General features: G+C 39.0%; 1 protein-coding gene across 1 annotated transcript in view; it reads left to right on the top strand.

Annotated features, from left to right (window-relative positions):
• The window catches only part of LOC134487520 (tumor necrosis factor receptor superfamily member 10A-like), a 28,125-nt gene that overhangs the window by 889 nt on the left and 7,484 nt on the right, over positions 1-19,752 (top strand). Inside the window, exons 2-6 of the mRNA XM_063289364.1 lie at positions 5,045-5,126; positions 8,312-8,443; positions 9,167-9,275; positions 16,324-16,397; positions 18,768-18,887. Of these exons, the coding sequence (XP_063145434.1) occupies positions 5,045-5,126; positions 8,312-8,443; positions 9,167-9,275; positions 16,324-16,397; positions 18,768-18,887 (517 nt within the window). The remainder of the gene's footprint in view (positions 1-5,044; positions 5,127-8,311; positions 8,444-9,166; positions 9,276-16,323; positions 16,398-18,767; positions 18,888-19,752) is intronic.

The following is a 19,752-nucleotide window of genomic DNA, read 5'->3' as shown; positions in this document are numbered from 1 at the left end:
CTCAAACGTCTGAGCAAAATTGTGAGTTCTCTTCAGGATTTTGGATTTTAATCCTTTATGGACGTTCTTACTAAAAACGGAAAAAATGAACTTGTGATTTATGGGTTTGATTATTAGAAAGGGTAGAATATGGAAAGAAGGGAGCCGTGATACTGAGAAGATAAACCCTAAATGCATTTATAACTGCTGTAAAGATTGGAAGCCACTTCTTTGTATCTTTTTTCTTTTCTGTCCCTATTTCTTTCTTATTTACTTACCACTTTTTTCTTTAAATTTGTATTATTTTTATTCTGTAAAAAAATCTTCAATAAAATTATTTAAAAAAAGGATTTTGGATTTTAAAAAAGATCAAGGAAAAACGTTTTGATGTTAAAGAAGAACAGTCTGTAGTCAGGGTAAGTTTAAAGTAGAATACACTAGACTTGATTGGGTTAGGCTCGAGCAATCCTAATTAGATTTCAGGCTGTATCTAGGACTGTTGAGAATGCATAAAGGCTGTTCTCCTGCAAAAAATGCAATAATTACCTAGAACTGTGAGGTGGAAAAGATGCTGGTTCTTTGGCAGGCAAAAAACACCAAGAGAAACAAGTTTTATATCAGCAGTGCTGAAATCTTTGTTTTTGCACTCAGTAAAAGCAGTACCATTTAAAGTGGCAGGATTTCCATGGTTGAGAGACTGTAGTTCTCAACAGGCAAAGCGCCATCTTGTGGTAGAAAATTAATCTACCAATTTGAGGGTCATGCTTCTGAAAAGCAGACTATGGTACTCTCACACAGCAAAGAAGAAAACTCTAAATTCCCAAAACTCATTGTGCAGATTAAAAATTTGGGAATTTTATTAAGACAAATAAAAATTCCCAAGATTGCGAGCAAGCTTTCATATTCCTAAGAACTCTTCATCAAGTCTGAATTTTAGCACAGTTAAGCACAGCTGAGTTTAAAAACCATGTGTATGTTTTGTTTTCGCCGCACTGGAAACCAGTGTCAGAGTTCAGAGACAGGTAAACATTGAATTTAAATCCAGTAGAGCACCAGAACTTAATAGTGCTCACAGTCCTACCAAGTACAAATTATTTTACATTTTCTTAAATTCTGTGAGATAATTGAAGGTGATGTGAGTCAGAGGCTACTCTGCAAAGGTTATTTTAAGAGCACAGGAGTGGCAGAGACCATAAATGGTTTGATTTGATAGAAATAATGTTACTAAGGTTTAACTAATGGTAAGAGATTATATTTGTAAATGCACTTATTGGAGGAGGTCGGAAGTTACTCTCTATTTTCTCCCAATCTCTGCACTTTTATAGTACTTTTTTCTTTAGTTCTGTACTCGATCTTTTCTATATTCTACATGTTGTATTTTAACTCTGAAAATTAATAAAGTTCTTTAAAAAAAAAAAAAGAGTGGCAGAGACCATGATCAGGAGGGGGCAGGTTTTCCTATATGCATTGAATGTAAATGTTCTGTACTGAAAGGCAATGGGAAATATTTATGTGGTGCCCCGCCACTCCATTACAACTATTATTAACTAATTGGTACATCCATCTGTCTGTCTGTCTATCAAATTTATTTGGCTGCCCATCTTACAAAAAGTGATTCTGGGTGGTGTACAGCAATTAAGTAAAACAATAAATATATAAAAACAATCATTATTAAAAATATAAAACAGCCATTATTAAACTATACAAGAGTCACAGGAGAGAGTGAATATTAACTACAATGATGGAGCCATCTTAGAATGTCACCAGTCCCCTGGGACCCGCAGGCCTGATAATATAGCCAGTTAGAAATCCTTGCCAATCTACGTACTGCATATTACTATTATTATTATTATTATTATTTAGTAGACTCAGGGTGGCATACAGAATCCAAGGGCATTAAAAACAGTTAAAAACATACAACACAGCCCAGGCTAAAACAACTGTATAACAAAACACAACGGGCTCCACAGCACATTAATCCCAGGCCTGAGACCATCTTTGTCAGAATCTTTGATTCAGCCTGGATCATCTTAAATTCCTGTGAGATGTGCACGGACTAAATAATTCTGTAAATACCTAATGTTAAATGTTTTTTTTAAAAATCAGAATTAAGGTGGGCTTGTAGGCCATTCATATTAACCATTAGCTAAAGTTTGCATTTTCTAATACAGTGATTTTTGCCTTATCGTGAACAAAACCAGTGTAATTGAATATTTGTTTATTGTTTGCACAGTTTTTCAAATACCAGACTACAGGTATTTGCTTCCTTGGTGTGGGTTTAACAGTTAAGAGACAGATCCTGCAGGAGATAAGGCAGAGAAGTGCCATTCCTCATATGAAAAGAGCTCAAAGACTTGGAAGAACAGCCAAAGAATTCAGGGAGCTGGAATAGCAGTGGTGGTGTTATTTAGGAAAGGAAGGCTGTAAACTTGGTATTGATTTCATATCAGTTCATTAACTTGCCTGCTTGCACCATCTGAGAAAAGCCTATGGTTTGAGGTGGCTGAGACAGAAGTGGACGTGAGGGAAACGCACATACATGCAGTAGAGACTTCCTGTGTTTGAAAAAGCTGAGATTGAAAATCTGACTCACTGGCTGTATTTGCTTATCATGATATACTGTCAGTTAATGCAGGGGTGGGAAGCTCTTTTTATTTATTAAATGTATCTAAAGGATCTATAAACTTTATATGACAAAACAATAAAGTGAAATAAAAATAAATAACACTTTAAACATGAAAACAGTGTTAATCATAGCATAGTTAAGAGGAAAGGACAGGCACGGTAGGGCACAGCCAGATAACAGTTGGTACATTCCAAGTCCTTGAGTAACCTCTGCCCCCCCGCCCCCCCAAGTCTCCGCCTGTCAAAAGCAGGCTGTGTAGGTCCCAGCCTGGAGCCAGAGCAATAGCTTTCCAAGCTGGGGTACCACAACAGAGAAGCCCCTCTCTTGCGCTCCCATAAACTCCTCTCCCGGGAGGGTCCTCCTGCTGTTCCTCAGTTTCAAGCGCTTAGATCCCTAATTCTGTGCTTTCTAGAATGCTTCAAGATCTAAGGATCGCGTGCTAGGTGTGAGGAAACTTCATACACTTCACAGCACCTAATGCCAACTTTAAGGAAGAAAGAGGAATGGATGTCACGGATATGCAAGTCAGTTGTGTGGTTTATTCCTGTTATTTTGCAACATTTTGACTAAACCAAGTGAATGCAACTGTGGTACTTCCTTTGTATAGTGACATTGATTCATTATACCAATGGGCACCAATTAAAATTTAGGGTACAATTCTATGGCTGCAGTGGGACTTACTTCTGAATAAGAGTTGTTACCAGTTCACAACTACTTAACGTCTTCAGGTTTTGAAGTAGCGTTTCTGTTCTCACTAATGCTGTATAACAGCAATTGGGTATTTAGAGTTTAAGGAAGTTTTGCCCTTTTATGATTGTTGTTAGTTTATTTTATTGGTCTTAATACAACCTCAGAGTTTTAAAATAAACCTGAATTTGTTTTATATTGCTTTGATTTACTTATGTAATTGTTTTGTAGTATGTTATACTAAAAGGGGGCGTGGTGGCTCAATGGTTAAGACGCCAGGCTTTTTGGCCGGAAGGTTGCAAGTTCAGCAGTTTGAGACCCGAGTGCCGTGTGAGAGAGTGAGCTCCCGCACTTGCCCCAGCTCTTGCCATCCTAGCAATGCGAAAGCATGCAAATGCAAGTAGATAAATAAGTACTGCTTCGGCAGGAAGGTAACAGTGTTCTGTGACTGTCATGCTGGCCACATGACTGTGGAAGTGTCATCGTACAACGCTGGCTCTTTGGCCATGAAACAGATGAGCATCGCCCCCTAGTGTTGGACATGACTAAACGGGAACCTTTACCTTTATGTTATACTTGGTAAATAGAAATTAATGCTTATTGCTTACCTGCTTGCTACTTATCATAGATCAAAGGTTATTCATATGCCTAATTGATGTTTGACCTCCATGTGCTAATAGAATCAGGTGGTAGGATTAAAATTTAAGTTAGCAGGTACAGTAGTTGCATTTTCAGTCCAAGGGGGGAAAAAGTTCTAAAGAGTAGAAAAGTGATTCAGCAAGCTAGTGGAAACCTTTTCTCTCTGATGTACTGCACCATTTTATTTTGATTTGAAAGGGCCTTGTATGGGTAAATATTTTACAAATAACCTCTTTCTTTCAGAGTCTTAACTGATACTATTCATTCTACCGCACAACAATGATCTCCAACTACTTTCTGATTTTTATACATTTCAGGTCCTTATGCCCAACAGGAAAATATGCCACATCAACTTATTTCAGTAATGTCTGCTTTGACCAGCATCATTCTAACACCATATAATGATCCCTTGCAAAGATGTATTGGCCTCATCTCTCTGTTCGCTGGATTTGAACTTGCCAGCCCTATTTTGCAAAACAATGCTTGATGCTGTGATTCACTCGAGTTTCTATCTCTTGCCATATATTTAGACTTAAAGTTCAGTATTGTACTTGAAAGGTTATCCAGATGCTTCACTGCATGAGCAACTTGAGAATTCCATCTTTATATTGTTAATAATTCCCCAGATCTTGGCTGTCATCATTATTGGTCTAATATTTGAATTGGGGCAACATCTTTATTAGGGACCAATCAGAATGCCACAGACAAGCAAGCAAGCTTTCAAGTTCTCCAGTATTACTCATCAGACAAAATGTTATAAAAAGCAGGAGATAGGAAGAGGGAAGAAAGTCCAAAGATTAGGTTAGTTTTTTCAACCATGAGGCCTATATTAGGGCCAGTCTCAAGATGGAGATTGTTCACTTGGTGTGTTATCCAGTTGTAGATGTTGGTGTCAAGTCACTCTAGCATTCAGAGACAAAGATGTCTGGCATATAAGTTCCGGGAAAAAAAACCATTTTTTCCTCATGAAGCAATATAGCCATTATTGCTTTGCAAAACAATGGTCTCACTGTGAGCATACACCAAACAGGCCCATGCATCTCTGGTTAAGACAAAATAATATCCCTGGAAAAGCCCAGTGATTAGAATCTTCTCCCTCTCCACACCTCCTAGGTCGAATCTCCACCACTGCACGCCCTCTGTGATGCTGGAGAGTACTTTTATGCTGGGATTTGTTGTAAATACTGTCCAGCAGGTAAGTTGGCATAATACGATTTTATATTTTAGCAAAGGGAATTGGGTCTGTCTTTTTGAGTGAGCACGGAAGCTCCTGTAAAACAATTGGTGTCATTTGTTAGCATTTAGATCATGTCTGTGAATCAATTTGAAAGCCCTTTGGAAACCTTCGTCATTTTAGGATACTCTTGGACTGCAGTGTCCAGAATTGCAAGCCAGCTGGGAATTCTGATGATTGTAGTTCCACTTTGCAAGGCCTATGACATACTAAAGAAAGAGATTCCCCTGAATTGAGCATTCTGACTGGTAACTACATGGATGCATTAATGTGGTTTTCTTGGCAATAATGTGGAAATGGTTTGCTGTTACCACTTTCTGGAATGTTTTTTGACTTTCCAGCCTAGCATTTAGCCGTGGGAGGTTCTGGTGCATTCCCATCCAAGTTCTAACCTGGTCTGATCCTGTTTAGCTGCTGCTATTTTTTTTTAAAGATCATCCAAGGTCACTAAGTGCTGTCACCTGTTTCTCTAAGAAATAGAAATGGGTAATCATTTTAAGGAACAAATAAGGAATAGGGAGAGATGAGCATCCTTGTACTCTGGTCTGAAGCCTGGAATTAATTCTGGAATCAGTTTAATTAAGTTGATTCTGGAATTAAAGGCAAACTGAAGGAAAATTGCTTCAAACAATAGAGGGGGTAAGTTTTATTCACATTCCTTCTACAGTTGATTTTGTCTTCAAACTACAAAATCTAGTGCTTGTGCACTTAATGAACATATACACAGCTGACCTGACCACTTTTTATTCCCTTTTTGACCGTCTTTATTCCCAGTTGCTTGAGATATGGCAACCATGAACCTTGAATGAGATTTCCTCCTGCTATTAACACAGACCACAAACCATGTCTTGAAAAATGTTCTCTCAACCATTTTCTTAACTATTTACAGGATCCATTTTCCTACTGTGCACATCCGAAAATGGTTGTGCTTCCTCAATAAAATAACTATGGCTGGCCGTTTGCCAGAAGTGCTTTCCTTTCACAAAACTTGATATATTTTAAAAGAGATAGAAATTACTGGAAGTCTCATAGACTTCTGGAATTTTTTTCCAACTGCTTAATTTTTATCCCACCTTTTCTCCAAAGAAGAGGTTCTGTCTTCCCACCTTTTAAATTCACAGCCATTCTGTAATGCAGTTTCCTCTATCAGCCAATGTTTCACAGCCTAAAGTCTCAAAGAAGCTTCATGGATGGTCCACCAAATCATTTTTAGGCAGTTTAATCACTATAGAATACTGGCTTTAAAAAAACCCTGATGCTCATTTAAAACCAATCTTCTTTTTACAATAATAAGTAGCTTTATTAAATCTTTCAACAATAAAGCTCTTTTGAAATGTTCTAGTTTAAATCCAATTTAAATAAAATTATGGCTTTATCTTAGAAAACTGTTTTTAGGTTGCTTGGTATTTTGTTTGCAGCAGTCAGCTTTGCAAAAGAAAAAAAAAGTTGATTGCAACCAGCAAATACCATTTGTTGCAAAACCAGCAATTCTATTGCAATTTGCAAATTCTATTCCAGTTTGTGACCAGCAAGATGATTCATTCTGGTTGGTCTCAGTGAATTTTGTAAGTTTGGCTATGCAACAGCATCTAGCAAAAATACATGGTGCACGCTTAGTATTGGTACCTGGTAAGCACATCACTTGTATAGGGCATGGATAATATTCTTCATTGTGCTTCCAGTAAGACTTAGTGTTGTCCTTTAGTGAAGGCATCAAGACATCTTTCACTGTTGATAGTTATATGGCTGAATTCTGATGTTAGTGTCTCAGGGACCAGAATCAGCAATAGCACAACAGCTAAATATTTTTTAAAAAGCAAATCTAGTGAGATTTTGGTGACCCTGTGTGAAAATGCAAGATCTCATTGATCTCATGCAAGACTAATAAAATGGATTTTGTTGGTTTATTTTGTAATGCTTGTTTACAAAACTTAGTTTGGGGTACCCATTGATGTTATTTACGGGTGTTGCCATGCATGCCCTGCCTCCTCTGGCAACAGTGCCAATATAACATGTTGTAAGAATCTTTGTAGATACCCTGATTCAGGCAAAACATTATTTGGGGGATGAAAAATCATTTGCTGCATGCAGTTGTGTTCATATCTTACAGGGGACAGAGAAATCTGTATTTTATTAGCTTTTGTACATCGGGTGATGTTGTTACGTGATTTTGACCACAAATGTGGATGATTTTGTTGGCTCTGCTCTGCTGTTTAGTTACACAAGACTTAAACAGCAGAACAATGCAAAGTTTAAATACTGCATAATTTATCAATCAGTAATTTATCCATATTGATTCAGATGAAAGTCCTACGGTGGTTTGTGGAACTATTTTCTAGTAAATATATATAGGACTGAGCCAATCTGTGCACACTAATTGGAAAGTAAAACCTATTGGATACCCATTTGTAGGGTCGCACTGTGAAAGTTCTTCATTGATTGGCAGTCTTGTAACATGTGGTTTAAAAGCAGTTGGTATTGGTATATGGTTACTGCAGATGCTGACTGCAGTCAGGAAATCAGAAGACGCTTAATCCTTGGGAGAAGAGCAATGACAAATCTCAATAAAATAGTTAAGAGCAGAGACATCACACTGACAACAAAGGTCCGCATTGTTAGAGCAATGGTGTTCCCCGTAGTAACATATGGCTGCGAGAGCTGGACCATAAGGAAGGCTGAGAGAAGGAAGATAGATGCTTTTGAACTGTGGTGTTGGAGGAAAATTCTGAGAGTGCCTTGGACTGCCAGAAGATCAAACCAGTCCATCCTCCAGGAAATAAAGCCAGACTGCTCACTTGAGGGCATTAAAGGCAAAACTGAAATACTTTGGCCACATAATGAGAAGACAGGACACCCTGGAGAAGATGCTGATGCTAGGGAGAGTGGAGGGCAAAAGGAAGAGGGGCCGACCAAGGGCAAGGTGGATGGATGATATTCTACAGGTGACGGACTCGTCCCTGGGGGAGCTGGGGGTGTTGACCGACAGGAAGCTATGGCGTGGGCTGGTCCATGAAGTCACGAAGAGTCGGAAGCGACTGAATGAATAAACAACAATTGGTATATGGCACTTAGAAGCCAAATGCATATATCCAGGTAACATCTATATTTGAATACTAACTTAAATTGTTGGCTATCCCATATCATAGGTACCCATGTTGAAGAAAATTGCTATTTTCCACATACCTTGGGGATATGTAAATCCTGCACAGATGGAGAAAACTACACTCAATATGACAATGGTCTGGATAATTGCTTACCTTGTGATCAATGCAAATCTGGTACAGTACACTTCAGATAACATTCCTGAAACGTGCTGCCTTTCAGCATCAGGTTTTAGCATTCTGCCCTGATCTTACAGTGCATTAGGTTTCATAGAGCTTTGCTAGGCTTTTACTATGATGACCCCCCCCCCCCTCTGTTTAAACCGAGGAAGGGTTAGGTTGGGTACCTTTTTTTGTCCAAAGCCAGTAAACTCTTTGTTTTTCATAGACTTCTTTCTTCTTCCCTGCCCCCTTTTCCTCCCCACCTGGTGGGCAGTTGTATAAAGTCAGCTTGCTTTTAAGAGAGGTCTGAATTCATCTACTTGCACAGGGCTTCTGAAATTAAGCTGTAATTAGGCCAATCACCCAGAGAGGTAACCAGCTCCCCTTTAATGAATATATTCAAACAGAAGCTAGACATTAATTTGGATTCCTGCAATGAGCAGGAGGTTGGACTGGGTGACCTAAATGACCCTTTCCACTCTGTGATTCTAGGCTGAGGGCTGTTTTTAGACATCTTAGGGCTTAGTTGCCCACTATCTCAAACCTTCATTTTTCCCTGCCCCAGTGCTAACTCCCACAACTCATTCATTATCTCTCCCTTAGGAATCTTTGTCCTTTTCTATTTTGTTTTTTGTTTTTTAGTATCTCCTGTGGAATTTGATAAGTACCTCTGTGTATACTTCTGCTTCTTTAAAAAGAGAACGTTGTCCATGTTAAGGTTATGAAATTCTGTTTCAGGTTACAAAATGATTTCACCCTGCACCAGGAAGAAGAACACTGAATGTCAGTGCAATGATGGCTATTTCTGTCCTCCAGGATGTGAGGAATGTGTGAAATGCAAGACATGGTATGTATATTAGTAGGCTTACGATGCAGTTCCCTTTTATGATAGAGTGGGTTGCACAAACATGCATAAATACTTGGAATAGATTAATTGCATTTAAGCTAAGGTGATATGTCATACTATATCCATTCATTCATTTTGCTAGGCTAATAAGCCACTCCAGTTGTAGCCAACTCTGAGCAGTGTACAGTCCCCATCTTTGTAACTCAGATTAAAAAAACAACACGAACAATATAAACAATAATCCAATGGTTGATGAAAGATAATATGTAAAAAAACAATGTTCAAACATGGGTTTTTTAAAAAGCCAAGTTGCAATCTTTGACTGATATCCAGTGTCCTTTTAGTGATGATATTAAGCAATAAAACAGGTGGGTATACAATCTTTTCTGGGCCAAAGCCAATTCCGGCCTTTGAGCGGCATGCCAAGAATTCCAGAACTAAATGTTGCTTTAATTTAATTGATCCATACCATAAGATTACTCCCACTGTTTAATTTCTACTTCTGCTACATTAAAAATCACACTTCAGTTGCTGCATCTGTAGGAGATCTGAAAGTTGTACCTAAGGCTACTGCTGCTTTGGGACATCAAATTGTACATTTCATTCATAAATGTACAAGATGTGCCCTTTCCTAAAGCTTTTGTGTAGTTCAGCCCATTCATCAGTTGTCACTTTTTGGTAAGTGTGTTAAAATTGGCCATAGTGATTTTAAGACTAGATAATATACAGGAATGGGCTATTTAAAAAGGGAGGTTTTTATTATCAACACACTGACTATCTGCTTTGCAGTATTCACTTTTGCTTATGCCATCCTGACACATTCCACAAATTCTGCTTTTGGCCGTGGATTTAACAATGGCTGGGGACTCATGATCTAATGCAGCAGTCTGAAAGTATGGCCTTTAGATATGTAAGGGCTACAGTCCAAGAATTCCTAGCCAGCACGGCCCAGCGTTTTGGAAATGATAATTCCAGCACAGTGGGGGTTGTGCCCTTTTGTGATGAATTTCCTGCACTCTGTTTCACTTCGATTTGTTTTTTTTTTTAAGTAGTGGTGTACTTTCCTGCCTTGCTTAATCACCACACCAAATTGCTGGCATTCTTAAAGTTGTTGGTCACAAATCTTTGCACATGTATATTTAAGGGACAAGTAGAAATGCAGAAGACTACTAGGGAACTGGGCAGTCTATTTGAGAAATGATCTTACTCACTTACTGAGGTCAATTGCTCGTTTTTTGAAAATGGAGCACATAGCAAAACTCCAAGAACATAAAACTATTTTATCTGGGAATATCTGGGTGGCCAGCATGGATGTTTGTCCATGTCCTATACGGAATGCCAACTACTGAAGCAATGGAAGTTAGAGCCCAAAGACTTGCCAGTCCCTCAACATCTCAAACAAGGGATTGAGGGGGGTACTGTCTGTTTGGTTTGCTAATCTAGAAAAGCCCTCTTTAAGGCCATAGCCTAATTCTGGTTTTACAAGAAGCGATAGTTTCCTGTTGTGAGAATGAGAGAATAGATGAGGAGGCACACTTCCAAACAAAACACTTTACTCCTGTAGATACCATTTTTATTTTTAACAAAGGTTATGGTATTCATTTGCAGCCCAGAGACATTATTGGAAATAAAGATGATGATGATGATGATGTGACATTTTTCTTTATAGCACGTCATCTTTCCTTTTTAAAACCAAATTAAAATAAATAGAACATCAAAACATTTGATGGGGTAGGGAGGTTGGCAGGGGTCAAGGGAGGTGACTGTAGATATACTGGCTCATTTGGATGCCACATTGGGCACCACTGATTTATATGAGGCATTGATGATTAGCTTAAGTGTTTCAGGTAGATAACACGTATTTCTTGGTATTGTAGGGGGAGAGCCTTGCTAGTTTATGCTGGCAAAAGGAATCAGGAGTCTGGTAGCACCTTTTGCAACCAACTGATAGAAATTTCTTAGTCGGAGGAGGTGCTACCAGACTCCTTATAATTCTCAGTAATGTGATGACTAATTAGCATTAGTTCAGAAAAAGCACTTTTTTCCTGTGTTCTGTAACAGCTCCAACATACTATTAAAGAAGCTGAAATGAAATCGTAGAACAATTCAAGATGTTTAAGTTCAATTGAATAATTCAGTATTTGGGGTTCAGAATTGAAATTCTGAAATACTTTAACATATATATTTTGGAAAATTAGTAAAGATTCAGGAGATGGTTATGTAAACAGCCAGCTACAAGCTTTTTCATTAGAGTCCCCTTCATTTCTAGATCTTGTATATTTTCTATTATATATTTATAAAATATATATTTTAAAAATCTAATTCAGGTGAATCCTAGATTGCAAATCAAAGGAGATTTTTTTCTTCTCAGAACACAGTTCTTTTCAGTTGTGATTCTGGGTCCTTTGGAAAACTCCAGTATCAGGTTGTTGTTGTTTTTTGAGCTTGAGGGTGTTTCAAACAGTTGCAACAAAGCAAAACAGCAAGTTTCAACATTTATATTGGGGTGGGCAAACTTTGACCTGCAGGAGGCCCGTCTGAAAACATGTAGCTGAAGTTCAGTGGAAAAATGGCCAAATTTGGATGGTGCTTAAAAAGATTATCCCTCCCCAAGTCCTAAAAAATAGACTGGAAACTGATTTGGGGCCTATAACTTGATGGGAGTGGGAATGGTTTGCCTTTCAGAGACTTTCTTTTCCTATTCCTACCCTTAAAAATAGACCACAAAAATTTGGGCCTATATCTTGCATGAAGTTACTGGATTTCTGGAAGGTGGTAACACTGAATTGTAGCCCCTCACTTTCAAACATTGCTATCCCTGATTTATATAATATGCTATAATGGTAGAGAGGGGAAATAACAGTAACCAGCTAATCTGTCTGTCAAATCAGTATGACTTTAGCACTGTCACCTGTTTCATCATTCCAACTGCATTATTTTTGCCATTGGAGGCAGTTTTGGGGGCAGAGGGCTTTTGTTCAATGAACTTGCCTAATTTTTACCAATGTCCCAGCCTGAGTTGGGTGATGTTTTCTGGGTTGGCCTACTGACTGAATTATTTTATCGAGAATCCCACTAAATCTGTTACTCCACTTCAACCCCCAACAGTCAATCCTACTGTAATTTAGGATGGGCATCATCATTTCATACCATTATGTCCTAAAATAATAAAGTTAAGCTTTAATAGTAATAATAACAACAACAATAATTTATTCAAATTTCTATCACTGCCCATCTCCCCCCAAAAAGGGGGACTCTGGGTGGTTTACAATAAAATTGACCATTTAAAACCATCAATATAAAATTACCAAACAAACAACCAAAATAATAAAAATATAAATATAATATTTGATAAGATTTAATCTATAATCTATAATAAGATTTGAACCTTTCTGTATTAATTTCTATGAAATTTGGCATATTTCAACCCCTCAGTTCTTAAGCTTGCCTGCAAATTTCATTCCATTTTCCTAAACAGAACTAAACTGTCCTGTTCAGACTATGATGTGGCCAGAAAAGATTAAAATAAAAAACCACTCTTTATTAAGACAACTATTTACAATAATAATAAGTCCATGTGATTAATGAGGTAGACTGATTCTGATCAAGACCATCCCGGCAACAATGGGAGAATCGGCAAGGTTGCAGGCAAAGGCTGCAGCAGAACCGTTAGGCAGGATTCACTGACCGGAACTGCTGGGCTAGATGAATCTAGGACTTGTGGCAAGGCTGGAACTGAAGATGAATGTCTGCGACCTGAAACAGATGAATGTCAAGCGACCTGACCGCTTGAACTGGACTGACACATGGAGGCTAGGCAAGCACGAGCTGGAACCACTGGACAAGGCTTGACTCTGGAAGCAAGACTGTACTGGGCTGAAGACTCCAAACAAGGCTGAGAACTTGAAACAAGACTGGATTGGGCTGGAGATTCAAGACAAGGCTGAGAACTCAAAACAAGGCTGGACTGGGCTGGAGATTCAAGACAAGGCTGAGAACTCGATTCAAGACAAGGCTGGGAACTCGAAACAAGGCTGGACTGGGCTGGAGATTCAAGACAAGGCTGAGAACTCGAAACAAGGCTGGACTGGGCTGGAGATTCAAGACAAGGCTGAGAACTCGATTCAAGACAAGGCTGGGAACTCGAAACAAGGCTGGACTGGGCTGGAGATTCAAGACAAGGCTGAAAACTGGATTCAAGACAAGGCTAAGAACTCGAAACAAGGCCGGACTGGGCTGGAGATTCAGGGCCAGACTGGGAGCTTGGCGCATGACTGGACTGCACTGGAGACTCTGGACTAGACTGAGAACTGGGAACACGACTGAATTGGACTGCAGATCCTGGGCAAGGCTGAGAACCCGAAGCACAACAAGACAGGCCCGAAGATCCTGAACAAGACTGAGCTCTCAGAGCATGACTAGACTGAACTGGAGATCCTAGGCAAGGCTGGAAGCTGGAAGCATGAGGAAACTGGACTGGAAATTCAGGGCAAGGCTGCGAGCTAGGAGCACGACGAAACTGGACTAGGTTGAGCTTTGAGCAAGGCTAGAAATGCGCTTGAGGTGCGCTGAATGGCAACAGCAAGGTTCAGAACTGGACACAAGGCTGAGGTTGCTAGAATTGGGTGGGAAAAGATCCTCTGTAACAGCGTGTGCAGGATGCAGGTCCTCCACAATTGGAAATGCAGGTGCTAATGCCTCTCCAGCTACTGACGAGGTTTCCGACACGGGTAAGGACTCTTCTGCTGAGGCTGTGAGCTTGAAGGATCAGTTGTCTCCGGCAGCTTGCTGTTTGCACGTCTGCCCTTTATGCTGATCCTTTGTGCACCTATTCCCTCCTGCAGCCAATCGGGCTGCCTTCTCCTTCGCACGCTTTTCTGCACGCCTTTCCTGCGCGCTGATTGGAGGATTGGAATCCTCTGAAGACTGGCCAATCAGCGTCTTGAACTTCTCCCACGCTGCTGAGTCATTTCTGGGTTTTGCTTTTCCGGTTTTAGCTTGATAAGTTTCTGTTTTCCCTTCTGACTCAGAAAGAGTTTTGTTTTCCGAGTCAGAAGCTGGCTGGAACCTCACATAAACTGTACAAGCATTTGTATTTTTTCCATGCTAGGTTATACAAGAAAAAGGTCTTTTTTTAAATAAGAGTTTTATTAAGTTTGAAACAAAGATAAAAACTACAAAAAACTCCCTAAAAAGTATGAAACACAAGAAAAAGAATTTTCAAAGATTACATAAAGAAGTGACTTCAACTTTCCATAACAAGAATATAAAGCAATTTCCATAATCAATCCCTTACTCTATATCAGACCAAGATCACATTATTTCTATAAATAATTCCATTAGCACATATATAAATCACTAAATGCAATTGCTCCTTCCCCTTATATTAAAAAAAAGAAGCATATAAATCTCTAAATCAACTTCCCTCCCCCATAAAACATTTCTTTAATTATTTCCTTCCTACTACTGGTCTATATATTTCTGTCCACTATAATAAAAATCAAATTATAAAAATATGTAAATTGTCTACTTTTATAATGAATAGTACTGCAACAATCTTAACCCTATTAAACCTAAAAACCAAACTATTATTATTATACCTTATAGATACCTTACAAATCTTAAAAATCAAACTAATCTTAAAAAGAATCCAGTAAATCTTAATCCAAATCATTAAAGAGAAATGAAATAATAAAAGCCTCATTGTCAATCCCATTAAATATTCTTACATTTTTACCCCACTTTGAAATATACCAAGACATTTACATATCTCCATATTATACACAAGGCATTTTTCATATAGAAATCAGACAGCCCAACTGCCCCCCTTAAAAACTCAGACTTCTCAGCAAAGAACCTCCCACAGAACAGGGCTTCTTTCCTATAACATTCCCTCAGAAAAACAACTCTCTTTGTGATTTGCAATTCAGGCTGTCCCTTTAACCTCTTCATCACCAGAATGAACTCTTTGCCTGGCAGAGACTTCAGTCTCACTGTCAGTAGAAACATCTCTATCTTTGTTAAAGTCTGCAGCTTCTTCCATAACGTTCTCAGCCAGATGACACATTTTAAAGCAGATATTTTCCACAATGTCCCAAATATCTTGCAAAATGCTTGACAGGAATCTGACAAGATCTGTTTGTAGGTCTGCTTAAGCTCACAATGGAACTCTGAGAAAATCTTGAAATCCTCCATGTTTCAGGAAGTAGATTTTGGCACCCCCTAGATCCTTGACTTGCACAGATAGGAGTTAATGAGTTAATGGAAAGTTTTGGAATGAAATTGAGACAAGAGAAAGTGCTAACAAGTGGCTGTCAGGGAAAGTGAACAGAAGGCAGATTCAACGTGTAGGAAAATATTAAATCCTTCAAATTCAGTACAAAAAATAATAACAGGGAGGCAATTACTTATTCTCAGTCCTCCTTAATCTTTAAATGGGAAAACAAGCCAAAAAGTTTAAAAGATTTAAAAAATTTAATCCAGAAATAATGATAAGCACCAGCGAGTCCGCTTCTCCTTGCTGTAGAAAGTCTCTCTTGGGGTACATAAACTTAAAAAAAATAATAAATTGATTTAGAAATGGGGTGGCTTGACCTAATGTCCCTTTAAGGCTACAGCGCGGCTTGGAAATGGTGACATCCCCACTTCCCATCATGTCTTACCAGATCATTGCGAGCGCTGTTTGCGATTCTCTGGCTGCAAGACAGCATTTTGGAGAGCAGATGGGATGATTCCGAGTGTTTTCTTTGTCATGAAAGTGCTCTTGGGCTTCAGGAAAAAGCCTGCCCGAGCCCCCCCCAAAATCTCTGCTGTCAGTTCTGTCTGCGGAGCCTGCAGACACAGCTGTTCAGTCGGCCATATTGCCACCAGAATAAAAAGAAACAATAATAAGAAAAAGGTCTTGTTGTACTCTTATTCCAGATCTGAGACATTTCAGAAGCTTCAGTTGGGTAGTTTCTATGCAGCCCTGTTATTTCTCATTTAAAAGATAGACATGCCTACTTAATTAGATAATCTGCCTTTTTTTTTTTTAACAACTAATATCTAGGTGTCCTGTGGGACAGGTGATTGTGCAAAGCTGCAGTGCCACCACGGATATGAAATGTGGACTATCATATACAGGTTAATATAAATATATTTTTGAAATCTCATTTCTACATCTATTGCTCCTCTTGCTTTTGGTAATAGGCAACATGAGAAGGGCTTCAAATTCTAAATTAGCACTGGGTTTTATATTTTTAACTTTGAATCCTCTCTACCCATTCTTATAGTTTGTTTTTGTCATCGTTTTGAGGGTTTTATACTGCTTATAACTCCCTCCATTTCTGATGTTTAGGCAGGAGTACTGATGTTTTGGTAGCCAAAACAACACCATCTACATCCCAGAGAGAGGTATCACCAAGTTTGGAGAAATCCCAAGGTTTGCAGAAGTTCAAATTAATCATTTGAGGGGGGAAAAGGATTGTAATGGGAATGTGGGAAAGGGAGCCTGGTGTGAGTTGAGCAGACTCAGTAGCCAGAGTTTGTTGCCTAACTTTTCTTAGGACAAAAATGGGAAAATGAGGGATGGTGACAGTGATTAGCATAAACTATTGTGGAAAAAGTGGCTCTTCCCCTTATGGGCATTTGTTTCATAAACTACTTCTACTGGTAGTTCAGGAAACCAGGTCTTTGTGTTCTGCAAGCCTTTAAAATAATGGACCATATCAGCACCATTTTGAGTTCTAAAAGAGCAAAGCGTTTTTAGCAATCACTGAGAGAAAAGGCCAAAAGGGAATTTTCCCAAGCTTAGCTAGTAGAACTGTGCAGTGTCAAAACAGGTAGAACAACGGTGGGGAGAGCCAGGTTGGTGTAGCGGTTTAAGGTACTAGGCTAGAAACCAGGAGAGAGTGAGTTAGTCCTGCCTTAGGCACAAACCCATCCAGGTGACTTCTGCAGCCACCCTCTTTATTAGCTCTAGGAAGCAGGCCAGGGCAAACGAGTTCCAAAAAATGTTGCCAAGAAAAATGCAAGGACTTCTCCTGGCAGTTGCAAAGAGTCAAGGCAGAAAGACACACACACACACACGCAGAAGAAGGGTGCTAGTGCAGAAGGCCTACTAGGGGACATTACTTAATATACAGTACTTAGGAGGCAGATAACTATATGTCAACCCAAAGCTTAGCTCCAACTAAAGCCCTCTACAATTTGTGTTTAAATCAGTAATGACTGAGCTACACTGCAGGATTAAATTTACTAGCCATAAGACTTATTTGAGGCTGACATGGATGCATGGTTTAGTCAGAGTTATGTGAGCTTCAGATTTCCATGGTCTTTCTTTCCTCAATTCTTTTTCTCATATTTTTGTTTAATGATAGTTTAGCATTGCATTGGAACTCAAACAATGGCAAGGCTGCAGAAACCAGCTTCAAGCGATTTTGTTCTGCAGCCAGTCCATGCTGCAGTGCAGCATACAATTGTCCTTCCTGGCCGAAATAAACTGGAGCTGCGGGTGGTATAGATGGAGAAGTCTGTGCCCATCTCTCTTTCCTGGTAAAGCTTATGTAAAGCCAAATCAAACTACAATAACTAGGCGGTAGAGTAAACTGTAGGGTTGCCTATATGGCATGACAACAAACCGCTCTCAGATCAAACAAGCTAAAACCCTCATAAGACCTTTGCCATAAGTAACAGGGACCACTTTGGAAAAAGATGAATGGTCTCTTAAATCAATGAAGGTCTCTGAGTTTTTATGAATTCCTTGTGAAGCTTGGGGAAAAGAAATCTGTCAGGAGTTGCAGCTCAGTGTACAGTAATCTATTTTGGAAAAATACCAGGCTGAGAGGCTCCTTAATCTGATAAATGAAGAGAGTATGGCTAGGACCATTTTCTTCCCAGAATTAGTACATTAGTACTGTTTTGCCTCTGTTGGGAGTAGGGAAGCTGATACCTCTTTGGATTTAAACTCCAGTTAGCTGTAGTATGATAAGTGGCAAGGGGTTATGTGAACTGTAGTCCAATCATTTGGAAGGCACCAGATTATGTTCTTCTGGCCTGCATGGATGTGCACATGTGCACAGGCGTGCATTCTCCTCCTCTGTCCTGAAACAAAAGCTTGGGAGAAGTGACAGAGACAGTAGCTTGGGTCTTTGTCAGTTATCTGCACTCCAGAAATGGCTTCTGCAATTCTCTTCCCATTTTTACTTTCAAAGAATACTTTGTAAGTTTCTGTAAAGCACTGGTTAATTTTGTTCCCAAAAGCAGTTGCCTGGATTCACTCATTATGCTAAATCATGATTTGCTTAATTATATTTTACTGAATAAACAAGAATATATTGGGTGCATGTAACATGCTTAGCCATAAACCATGGTCTTCAAACTTTAACAGCAAGGTTCATATAGCTATGCCATTATCTATAAATCTAACCTCCATTTTTGGCATTTTATGAGTGCATATGCAGAAGAGTCTCAAGATCTTGAATTTGTTTAAAAACTTCCTAATTTGTCTTTTAGAATCTTCAGCTTACTTAGTTCTATTCGTTCTCATCGTCCTTGTTGGTTTGATTCTGCTGATGCTGCCTTTGGGATGGCTCGTATGTAAACTGTGTAAATCTCCCTCTGAAACCAAGAAAGGTAATTTCCTGGTGTGTAGCTGAATCTGAAGTCACTTGCTCTCTAATCTTAAATGAACCAAAGTACAGAAAAATTGGGAGACCAGAGCAGCAACAATGTGTGTTAATTTGTGAGTTGGATTTGCACATTGTGTTTAGCTGTGGTTTGCTTAACTATGGTTAGTTGAGTAAGTTTCAGTTGGCTGGATGTTCAGATTGCACTAAGATATAAATCATGGCATACAAGCCATAATGGCTGGATTCACACAGTATGCTATGCCAATGGGTTAGTATTGGAGAAATGTGCACATTTGCTGGAGACCTGTGGATATATGGGGTAGAGGCATTTTCATGTGAATTACAAACTGGAAGCTAAAATATGGCTGTAATTCTAAACATGCTTATTTAAAGCTTAAACATTAGGATGGGAATGCTAATGTGAAATAAACCTTTCTTTTAAAGAATTCTAATCCATGGGACAAAGCTCACTTATTTACTCTTTCCCATCAGCCTCCTCTGGGCCAATCCATGGTCCATTGCATAAGGTTACAATCCTGACCAAAGTTCTTGCAGAATGCAGGATCAGAAATTTCAAAGGAAGAAGCATATCATATGAACCATAATGAATAGCTATACCTTAAATAGAAGACCAGCACTAATAACAGAATTGCTGAAATGAATCTGCAAGTTATCAAGTCTGCTTTAAGTAAATGATTCCTTCTTTAGCAATGAAGTCTTACAAAGTTCCCCATACAAAGATTTACTACAGGTAGTGCTTGCTTGCCAATGGTAATTGGGACTGAGAACTCTATCGCTAAGCAATGCAGTGATAAGGTGTGACATCATGTGACCATGCCAACTTATGATAGCAGTTCCGGCAGTCCCAG

The sequence above is a fragment of the Candoia aspera genome, chromosome 1 (genome assembly GCF_035149785.1).
Source record: "Candoia aspera isolate rCanAsp1 chromosome 1, rCanAsp1.hap2, whole genome shotgun sequence".
NCBI lineage: Eukaryota > Metazoa > Chordata > Lepidosauria > Squamata > Boidae > Candoia > Candoia aspera.
Note: the sequence above shows the minus strand (reverse complement) of the source record. Positions and strands in the feature narration are given on the sequence as shown.